This window comes from Rhincodon typus, chromosome 5, assembly GCF_021869965.1.
Source record: "Rhincodon typus isolate 14 chromosome 5, sRhiTyp1.1, whole genome shotgun sequence".
Classification (NCBI taxonomy): Eukaryota; Metazoa; Chordata; class Chondrichthyes; order Orectolobiformes; family Rhincodontidae; genus Rhincodon; species Rhincodon typus.
In genome coordinates this window covers 104,981,512-104,993,120 of record NC_063336.1, presented here as the reverse complement: position 1 = coordinate 104,993,120, position 11,609 = coordinate 104,981,512, and the positions used below count along the sequence as shown (strand labels likewise).

Sequence of the window (11,609 nt, the reverse complement as noted above, 5' to 3'; positions counted from 1 at the left end):
ATTGAAAAATTTAGCCTCCCCTTCACCTGCTTCTGGCTTCTATCACGAATGGTGCAGTCTCAGGCCTTTCTATAAAATCCAGATCAAATGTGTCAGTTCTTCGTCCTTCACCATAAATTAATGACCTAAAATACATGATAGTGATATATTGTGAGGAAATTCTTGTTCTCAATTTCTGCAATTTTCATACAGCCGAGTGTGGAAGATTTGAATTAAATTTGTAAATGGTAGACATTTTATTTTGAATTGATGAATTATTTAAAATGCAAATTGTAATTTTTCACTGGCTTTTGTTTCTAATAGCTTAATAGATAGATTCAATGTAAATTGCTTCCTTTAACACTGCAATTCAAATCAACATATGATTCACTCAAAGAAGTGGAGGACTTAAATTAACTGCAATTATCATTTCATTATTATACAATACCCCTTTTGCAGCTTACAAAGGGCAAATTACTGATATTAACTAAACAGACTTGCTAGACAGATAATTGATCCCTAATTCAATGAAACCTTGATTTGTAATTATACAAGATATACTGTGGCAGAGCAACCTGCAACTCAGCCAGATAAAGAATTAAAACAATATCAAGTGTTGTTTAAACTAATGGTGTTGAAAGGGTTAATGTTGAACAATGCATTGCGCACCACCTAATCTGATGATATCACAAGGGCTTGGGTGAAGAAAAGATGCACATCTTAGACCTAGCCTCTTTGAGATCCTAACATTCCTGGTTGTTGAACTCAATATCTTATTTACTAATGGTTGCTGTCATGCAATAAATGACATATTGTTTAAAATAAGAATATCTTCTTGTTAAGTGGTTTTCCTATGTCACTGTTGACCAAGTGGGTCCTTAGACCCAGTCAAGGAGAGGGATGATAGCAATAAATTACATGAATCGCAATCTGGTAACTTGCATCCCAATGCATTGAACATTAAGTATTACTAACTTTTTTTTGATACTTAGATTCTTAGTGTGGTGTCCCTGGAGAGCTTAGAAAGTGGGAATGTCACTGTCTATGATGTGGGGAAAGCCACGAGGGGCTTGGAAGAAGCCCGTGAGGATTAATACTTTAGAATGCTGAGAAATTGGGGTTTGAGAAGCTGAAATGTAATATTAATTTCATGCAACTGAGCAATATTGGAACACAGGGAAAAATCCAGGGGAAGTTTTAGTTTGTTGAAGCTAGCTGTCAATGAAGACCTGGAGTTATGCTTGTGAATGAATACTGGAGTACAGTTTCAGAGACCAGGGAAGCATAGATCCAGGAAAGGAGTGAGATCTACCAGATTGGAAGCAGCCATGAAGGCAGTCAATGATGGAGTGTCACTAGATAGGAATGTCTGGGGCAGACGGGCAAAAGTGAAGAATTTGATCCCTTCTGAAGTTTTATGAGATTTCATGAACTACCACATTACTAACATCCGAGAGTAATTGTTGAGAAATCTGTGGGATCTGTCTTGATTGCATTTGCTATTTAATGCATACTGTGGGAGCAATCAATTACCCATGTTTAACACATGTTAATTCTGGGGTGTTGGAAATTAAGTTGTACATTTTTGGTTGATTGTATTACAATTCTAATGTTGCATAATAAAGTTTATTGTTGCATAAATGGAATCTTGTGGATTTATTCTCATGGTAAATCCCTTAGATCTCACACTTTGTCTACTTTAAAAGTAAAAGTAATCACTTCTTTCCCCAGACCTTAACATAAATTTAGTGGTCTCATCTAGAATTGTAACAATCTGTTTCATTGTGTAACTCTCTTTTTACATAGCAGCGAGAAAGATAGAGGAGTCCTGCTGTACAATATTGCTTGAAATAACATGTTAAAAGCAGAAGAAGGGTCACTCAACCCAAAACATTAACTTTAAATTCTCTCCACAGGTGCTGCCAGACCTGCTGAACTTTACCAGCAATTTCTGTTTCTGCTTCTAATTTACAGCATCCGCAGTTTTTTTTGGTTTTTACTTAGAAATGTTCCAGGTTCAGTCCTTAGACTGGATCAAGTTAGCTAATCACGTCAGGACGACATAGTAGGACTACAATTTGCTTTAGTTCCCCAGCATATGAAGAGAAAACAACCTAACAATTATCCTATTTCGGATCAGAGTTTAGTGATCACTGCTGTCTTTAAGAGGACATAATCAAACTTCCTTGTGATGTTCCGGGTGAATATTCCTACCTTTAGACAAGGCTAACACGTATAGATTGACCAGGTGAATGTTGTATTGGTACCAAAGGCCCATGAAATTTATACCTTTAAACAAGAAGTAATTTAGAAAAAATATAAACTGTCTCAATAATATAAGCAGATCATACCGCTGTTGATTTTTTTTAACATGTTGATTTGGCAAACAAATAGACATTTTGAACCAGATACACAGAAATTAATACAGCTAAGATTCAAGTTAGATGCTCAGAGGTATTTTGAGATCAAACACAGATGCTCTTGTCCCAGATTAGTAAAGGGCCCTGATTTGTTAAATTTGCTATGAAGAATTAATTAAGCATAGCTGGCAATTCCTGTTCCTGTAATAACTTATAGAATCACAGAATTTTACAGTCACATTTGTTGTGAAAATATCTAATTTCTTGATTCAGGAGATAGCAAGAACTGCAGATGCTGGAAGTCAGAATCAATACAGTGTGGAGCTGGAGGAACACAAGTCCTGATGAAGGGTCCCGATCCAAAACATCAACTTTCCTGCTCCTCTGATGCTGCCTGACCTGCTGTGTTCCTCCAGTTCCACACTGTATCGACTCTAATTTCATGTTTCATATGTTTTTGGAGCATAACTTAATGGAGATTGAAATGATTAAATCTGAGATAACAGAAGCACCTGGTGAGAGGCTGATTAACAGACAATTTATTTGCAATTGAAAGGTTGGCCTGTATTTATTTAGTTATGTCAGAGTTGGAAGTGAGAAAACAGTAAACGCTTCCTGGGTAAAAGCAAAATACTGAGGATGATGGAAATCTGACATAAAATCAGAGAGATGGAGAAACTCAGCAGGTCTGGCAGCAACTGTGGAGAAAGAAACAGAATTAAAATTTGCAATATGCTTCTTCAGAACAAGAAGCAATATTGGGTATTTGTGATAAAGGAATCACAATAATCAGGAGTGATTTAAATCAGATTGGTAAATTGGCAACAGTAGCCTGGATGAGGAGTTCAAAGAATGCTTTTGCAATGGCTTCATTGAACAACATGTTCTGGAACCAACCAGTAAATAGGTTATATCAGATTTAGAATTGTGCATTTTGACAGATTAGTAAATGACATCAGAGTAAAGGCACCTCAAAGCAATATCAATCACAATATGATTGAATATGATTGAATTTTACATTCAGTTTGAAAGGAAGAATATTTTAAATTATAATAAGAGGAACTATATGGGCATAAAAGCTGAGCTAGCTAAAGTAAACTACTGGATTAGGAGATAATATGTCAGAATACTCAGAATAAGCATATTCTTATCACAAAGAAGCATTCCAAGGGGATATGCACCATCCATGGTTAACTAAAGAATAAGGAAAGCATCAGATATAAGGAAGATGGCTCAAAGATGTGTAACGTTAATACTGATGAGAATATAAAAATACACCAGAGAATGGCTAAAATGTTCTTCAGGGCTAAACAATTAGAGTAAGAGAGGAAGCTAGCTACAAACGTCAAAATCGAGAACAAGAATTTCCACAGGCATCTAAAAAAGAAAGGAATGACTGACGTGGGCATTGTCCTCTAGAGTTTGAGAATGGGGAATTAATAGTAGATAATAAGGAAATGGTTGATTGAATGAGCAAATACTTTGCTTCTGTCTTCACAATAGAGAATACCAAAGTAAGGTCTGTGGCAGTGGAAGGAAGACAGGAAGTAGTGAAATTACAATCACTGGTACTAAACAAATTGATGGATTTGCACGCTGACCACTCTTCAGGTCCTGATGGAGTTCATTTTAGGATTTTAAAAGAGTTGGCTAATGAGGTATTCGGTGCATTGGTGCTAATTTTCCAAAAATTGCTAGATTTTGGAAGGGTTTCATCAAACTGGGAAGTAGAAAATATAAACCCTTTGCTGAAAAAGGGACAGGCAAAGCAGCAAACTATTGGCCAGTTAACTTGACATCTCTTGTGGGGATGTTGATAAAATTGAATATTAAAGAAATTGTAACTGCACTCTTAGAAAAGTTCAAGATAGTTGGGAAGAGTCAGCATGGTTTTGTGAAAGGGAAATCGCAAGGGAAAATGTTTAACCATTTTATTGAAGTTCTTTAAAGAAGTAGCATGCATAAGGGGTTAATACTTGAATAGAAATGAAAGAGCTGATCAAAAGCAGAGTATACATAAAGTAGTCCTTGGCTCTTTGACAGGATGTGGGAATTGGTGTCACAAAGGTCTTCAACTTAATACAGTTTTAATCAATGACCTAGATAAGGGAACTGAAGGCATAGTATGCAGGTGACACAAAGATAGATAGTATGTTGTGAAGAGGACACAAAGAGATTGCAGACCTATATGGAGTGGGCAAAAATATGTCAGATGGAGTATAACATAGGAAAATGTGAAATTGTTTACCTTGGCAGAAATAATAAAAATGCAGAGTATGGTGATAGTGCCATAAAATACAATATAAGTTATTCTTAAAGTTTAGGCATGACTTTGTCCCTGCAAGGACTATGCGATGGTCACTCTTATGCTAATATCATGGACAGATGTATCTGCTGCAGGCAGATTGGTGAGGATAAGGTCAAGTATGTTTTTCCCCTCTTGTTGGTTTCCTCACCTGATGCTGCAGCCTCAGGTCAATATCCAGCTCTTTCTGTATTTATTCCCTGTAGGTCTGGTCTCACCCACAAGGAGTCTGTAGAATTTTGAGGTGCAGATTGTGTTCTAGTGCGTAAGTCACAAAATGTTAGAATGCAGGTACAGCAAGTAATTAAGAGGGGTAATGGGATTTTATCCCTTATTGTGAGAGGAACTGAACATACAAGTAAAAATGTTATTCTTGAGTTAGACAGGGAAATGTTTAAATTCATGTCAAATACTGTGTGCAGTTTTGAAATACTTATTTAAGGAAGATTGTAAATGTATGGGCAGCATTTCAGAAGGGGTCTACTAGATTGGTGTCTGGAATGAGCAGATTGTCTTATAAGGAACAGTTGGACAGACAGGGATTGTTTTCACTAGAGTGTAGAAGAATGAGGAATGACCATTTTGCAGTATATAAGATCCTGACTAGCTTTGACAAAGTGAATGTGGAAATAAGATTTCTTCTTGTGGGTGAGACCAGACCTACAGGGAATAAATACAGAAAGAGCTGGATATTGACCTGAGGCTGCAGCATAAGGTGAGGAAACCAACAAGAGGGGAAAAACTACTTGACCTTATCCTCACCAATCTGCCTGCAGCAGATACATCTGTCCATGATATTAGCGTAAGAGTGACCATCGCATAGTCCTTGCGAGGACAAAGTCATGCCTTAACATTAAGAATAACTTCTATTGTATTTTATGGCACTATCACCATACTAAATAGGATAGACTTCGAACAGATCTAGTGACTGAAGATTGGACATCTAGCTAGGGGCCATCAGCAGCAGCAACCTCATGGCCAAGCATATCCGCACTTAACCATTATCATCAACCCTAGTTCAATCTGCGTTTGGCAAAGGAACCGTAGATGAGAATGTGTTATTTGAAACACCAATAGATCAGACATGATCTTATTGAATGGCTTGAGGCAAAAGGCATGCTTCTGTTGCAAACTTGTATGTTTTTATAACATGTGATCGTGTGGAAGGCAGCAAGTGCTATTGCTGATATTGCTCCTTTTGTTACCGGGACAGTTGGCATGGCTCTCAGCAGAGATGAAAAGTGGAGTTGCATAAGCTGCTCCTATGCTATGTTGAAGTCTGCCAGCTGCTGCAATTACTGCAGGCCAGTGAAGTGTTATACTGGAGCAATACCTACCAACAAGTTGGCAATAGCCTATACAGCAGTGAAGACATTCTGAGAGAACAAATATTTCGACAAGCAGGCCATTGTTAGAACTTGGCTTGACCAAAGCCATCACAGCTTGTCGGTTTCACTGAAAAACCTTTGCCTGATGTGCACTTGCCTCCCTGATGAGTCATTGACATATTAATGATTCAGCGTTAATTTTTTTTATTGTTTTAAGTACCTCAACAAATTCTTAACTGTTCACTAAACAGGTCTCACTGGGTCCATCCCTTGCAAACATCCCATGGAAACTGGAAGAGGGTTAAGGAGAGTTTGGGATTGTGTTCCATGCTAATTTGTAAGATTTTCCCCCAACTCACCTCCACTGAGCTGAGTGAATTCTGACCAATGTGTTTTTTTTTTATTTGTCCAATCAAAATGTATCTTTAAAGCAGAATTTTGTGCAGTAATCAACACAACTTTTATCATTCACAAAATATGCTATATTCTTGTAATCTTCTGAATTTGAACAAAACATGTCAACCTTAACCTAAATTAATGCAGTTTTCATCTATCAGAGTACTTCTATTGCAATATGTGTTCTATTGAACTACTAGTTTCAATGTCCATAACAACAAGTTCTAGAACCAAGTAAGCATTCAACATGCCATGATGAGCTCCCAGCAACATTCAAGAAGCCCAATGTATTCCAGGACCAAGCAGCCTATTTAATTGACACCTTATCTAACATTGTAGATGTATACTTCCCCCACCACCAACCTTGAGGAGATTACAGAGATAAAGGGTCAACTTCATTTGAAAATAAGGAGGTGTAAATGGCAAATGGCAGGTAGAATAAGGGATGGATTTGCTAACTATGGAATAAAGCATCGAGCAGGGGTCAACGACAATAACTTCACTGTTCCCAGTATTTAATTTCTCTCACAGCATTCATCACCTTGCTGAATAAAGTATAGGGAGGACAATGGCAATGGGATCAGAAAGCCCTGATGCTCATTATCAGTCCAAGTAACTGATGTTTCATTGCGTCACACAATAACCCTCAATATCACATTTTGTTTACAGTATTCCATTGCACACATGCTGCTTACATGTCCAAACTTTGTAGACTAGAGTCATCAGCCATTTCATCAAAGTAGAGCCCTCATCACCCAAACATCACCTTCTGTTTTCACATGAGAGCTCAAATGCAGGAGAAATAGTGGACTGTCAGTAATTTAAGGCATTATGGTTGTTACTAGGGCACCTGACATTCACCCCCATTGTACATGGCATGTGGTCATATATCAAATCGACACTGAGAAACTGGAATCCCTTTCAGTTATGGTACATCTCAGGATTAACATGCGCTGCCTTCAAAGTGACATGGGTGCAACCAAAGGTATCCGATACACTGTGGGGGAAGCCTGACATCCTCACAAAGCCATATGATTGATCTGCTGCAACTGAAATGCATTCAGCTCTCTTGGAATACACTCTGTTATTTTCAGAAAGAATTATAAATTCTGTGGTCATCATTAATATCAGAAGTTGTCCGTGGAAACATGTCATGTAATTACACCCTCCTGTCAGTGATGGCATTGCAGAATGATGAGTTTGCAAGAGATATTTCTATTATAAGAATGGACATAACAATTTACAATGAAAAAGCTGATACGGAGTTTGCACTGATGCAAAATTTTTTATTGCATTATAGATAAATGCAATCATTACGTTAGACACATATGTTATATTTGGCCTGTATTCTCCAATTAGCACTAGCATAATGTGTGCAAGTTGCAAGTAGCAGTGACATTTTTAACTATTCAAAAGCACACTTGAAAATGCACATACTATAAAGTCAACTAAAACAAACAGAAAGCAGTAATACACGTATAGCCAATAAAGACTGACACTGTGACAAGATCAGCAGAGAGATAATGTAAATATTGTACTATGGACATTTCTAAATAGGAACTGGACAATATGGAAAACTGCCATTCCAAAAAACCAAGTGCCTGGATTTTGGAGCATTAATTCCATTAGTAGTTAACAAAGAATATCCAGAATATTATTAATACCATTAAATATAAAAAAGAGTGATTATTCTAAAAATAATTTTAAACATAAACAAAGTTGCCAACATTTTACTTGTATAAAACTGGAAGTGATCTGCACACACATTTTGCATTATTTGGCTAACAGCATTTTCATTATTCAAACATTGCATGCTGAAATAATTGCACTCTGTGCCATATATTGTGCTGAATCCTCCACCAAAATTGATTCTGAATATTTATTAGTTGGTTTTCTTAAATAAGTTGTATGTTCAAATGGATTAAGTGTCTAAACTACAAGTTCATTGCATGAATATCAAGCACTTTGATTTTATTTTATGATTCCAGGCACTAAAATAACATTAAAAGCTTCCAAATAATTATTTATAAACATTTTATTTTTTTTTTAACTGAAGTGAACTTTTGGCTCAGCATTGACACAATGTCAATAACTTGCCTTTTCCCTTTACAGATGTTGAGTTTCCTGTATTTCTACACCATTTTCCAACTATATTTTAGTTTCAAAATTTGGAGTTTTTTATAGTTTGAAACATGCTCATTTCTTTGTTAATGATATACAGGCATCAATTGGCAACTATTCCTTACAATTATCACTTGACAATGATCAACATTTATCACAAATCTCTTATGTTGGGTCCCACAAAGTTCATGATACATTTGGAATTTATACTTTATTGCAATACCAAATATGTAATATAATTTGACAGTCTGTAAATATGAGCAATGACGTTAAAATGTGCTAACCACTCCCAACATTCATCATGGAGTTATTTTTTGTCTGGAGAATATCATCCTGTGTAACTTTATGCAACAATTCAAGTTTATAGGTCTCTATCCACTTAATTATAATTAAAAGCTAACTTAAAATGTCCAATGGAAAATTTCCAACTGTATTTGGTGCTGATGATCTTTCCTTTGTAAAAAGCTAAGAATTGAATTATAATCCTCAGTGCCAAATGATTACATAAGTACAGTTTATTATGACTATTTATAATATTGACGGTATCTGATGTTTATTCATAGTGATCCTTGTATCAGCATGCATAGTTATAAATGTCTGATGGGTCGATACTTGACAAGGCCTAAGACGATCGAAATTCTGCATTCTGATACATATAATAGACCGCACGTGTCCAAATTTACTATATTAGCACACTGTTATTTTACTTGCAGCTTTGAAGCCTATTTCGATGCATTTTTTCCTCTGATAAAAGTGGAATGAAAGTGTCATTGTAAGAATTTAGCAGACTGTTACTCAGAGAGAGGTTGCTACTGCTATTGGTTTTAGTGACCACAATGTCTACATGTTCCTTTCCAGCAAATCCACTCTCTTCATTCTTAGCATTCAACTCCATTAGTTCAAGTTCGTGTTTTGCAGCCGTTTCCAAGACCTTTTGTTTATTGTAGTAGCGTACGAAATTGTTTATAATAGGATGGATTGGCAATGCGATGGCTATTATACCGCAAAGAAAGCTAATTGCCGCATTGAGTTTCCCCAATGTTGTCTTTGGGTAAATATCCCCGTATCCAACAGTGGTCATGGTGATTATTGCCCACCAAAAGGACTGGGGAATACTTTTGAAGAGGGTTTCGGGGTGGCTCTGTTCCATGGTGAAGCCCAAAGCGGAAAAAACGAAAATACCAACGGCCAAGTACATGAGCAATAAACCCAGTTCTTTGAAGCTTCTCTTCAGTGCGTACGTGAGTGTTTGGAGACCGCTGGAGTGGCGCGCAAGTTTAAAAATCCGCACTATCCGCATGATCCGAAGGGCCTGGATCGCCTGCTGTACATTAGTCAGCTCCATGAGAGATGCCCCTACTGTGGTCAAGATCAGGCTCACATAGAAAGGCAGAATCGTCAGCACGTCGATAATGTTCATGAAAGACAGGACAAATTTGAGTTTGTTGGGGGCTGCCATCAGCCTCATTATATACTCGGCTGTAAACCAACCGATACAAGCCGTCTCAATGCAGTCGAGAATTGGATGCTCCACCGGACTCCCTTCCTCATCAGTTACTTGTAGATCAGGGATAGTGCTAATACACATCACCACGGATGAAATTAAGATGAACAGAAAAGATAAAACTGCAATAACTCTGGCCAGACAGGACGAGTCAGGTTTTTCCATCAGTTTCCAGAGGAATTTCTGAGATTTCCCCCAGCAGCTATCAGCCGATTTGCCCCGGTCGGCCAAAATAAGCTGCACTTGTTTCGCGATTTCTTCCAGCTCTTCGTTTTTCTCGCCTAAGAGGCATTTGCAACATTCGTCCAAAAAGTCCACTTCGATCTTCCAGAAGTCCAGCTCATTTTTGAAACAAATGGGGCAAACTCCCTTTTTCATGTGGATTTCCCCGAAATAGTAAGCGTCCATGACACATTTGAAAGAGTCCGGGTCTCGGTCGAAGTAAAACTCTCCTTTGCTCGGATCGTAGTCATCGCAAAGGGCGAAGATCGCTTCGTAGCCGCTGCAATTGAGCAGTTTCGCCAGCCTGCTCTCTGGGTATCGGTTCAAAACAGCCCCGTACAGAACGTGCCGCACGCCGCCAATGTTCACCACCATCTCCTGATCTTCCGAAGCGCCTGACTGAGCAGAACACAGGCTTCTCGATTCCGTCCCCATGCTTTTGAGTATTTCACACTAAATCGAGTTTAACCAACACACTTCTCGCTCCTTTGAGAAATGTCTAAACGCGACCCCAACTTGCATCGATGTTCTCGGTATTTCCTGAAATGTATACATGTACACACACACACCAAACCACCGGAATACAATCGGGAGAATTGGTTTCACAATGGGGGAAATATGGTGAAGAAAGCGTTTTAGATCAAAAACTCACCGTTGGAAGTTGGAATCGCCTACTTATAAACCTCAAAGGAGAGCCATCCAAGTACGTCATCCTCTCTAGTATTTGATTAATGAGATATATTCAATTAACGGGACACCAGGCAATCTGTCATGTTGCTAATCTCGTCAAACCAGAACAAAACCTCGGAAACGTGGGTTTGAAGAAAGCTATCTTTCTTGCAGCCAGTCTGATTTTTTTTTTAAAAAAGGGCTGCAAGACGATTATTTGACGACAGTGCATCTGTAGCGTTGCACAAAGTGAAGCGAATTTTGTCACTGCATCCACAGCGCTGGAGAATGTCAACAGTTCGGATCAGAAAGGTAACATAATCTGTCTCTTGGACGCGGATTGAAATTCTTCCCTTCCACATGAGATAATATGAACAAACTGTAGCAGCAAGCCACACTCCCTGCTGGTGAAAAAACTGCACAGCTATTGAAAACTGTTAACGATACAGTAAAATCGATTACACTCCTCATATTTTATAATTCAAAACGCAAAATCATTAAGCCCATTTACAAAACTACAGCTAAATGGTTGGTGAGTCATACGCAAAGCGTAATTTTATATTCCGCTGAACTAATTCAATACAGGTTTTTCTTCTTTTAAGAACAAATTAGCTACCTTTCATAGCACTTGTTTACTACTGTCATGTTCAACACCAAAGTCAGCTTCCCTACAGTGTCCAATTACATCAATTGACCAATTATATCAAGTGCCTACACATTATCGG

General features: G+C 37.8%; 1 protein-coding gene across 1 annotated transcript; it reads right to left on the bottom strand.

Moving 5' to 3' along the window:
- Positions 1–9,192: 9,192 nt before the first annotated feature.
- On the bottom strand, positions 9,193–10,687 carry LOC109920261 (potassium voltage-gated channel subfamily F member 1). Its single transcript, XM_020520304.2, has one exon. It carries the CDS (start codon positions 10,648–10,650, stop codon positions 9,193–9,195), a length of 1,458 nt encoding a protein of 485 aa, XP_020375893.2. The 5' UTR covers positions 10,651–10,687.
- Between the last annotated feature and the right edge of the window lie 922 nt (positions 10,688–11,609).

Excerpts from the sequence above, each read along its gene's own strand:
- LOC109920261 (XM_020520304.2), bottom strand. The coding sequence starts at position 10,650 with ATGGGGACGGAATCGAGAAGCCTGTGTTCTGCTCAGTCAGGCGCTTCG.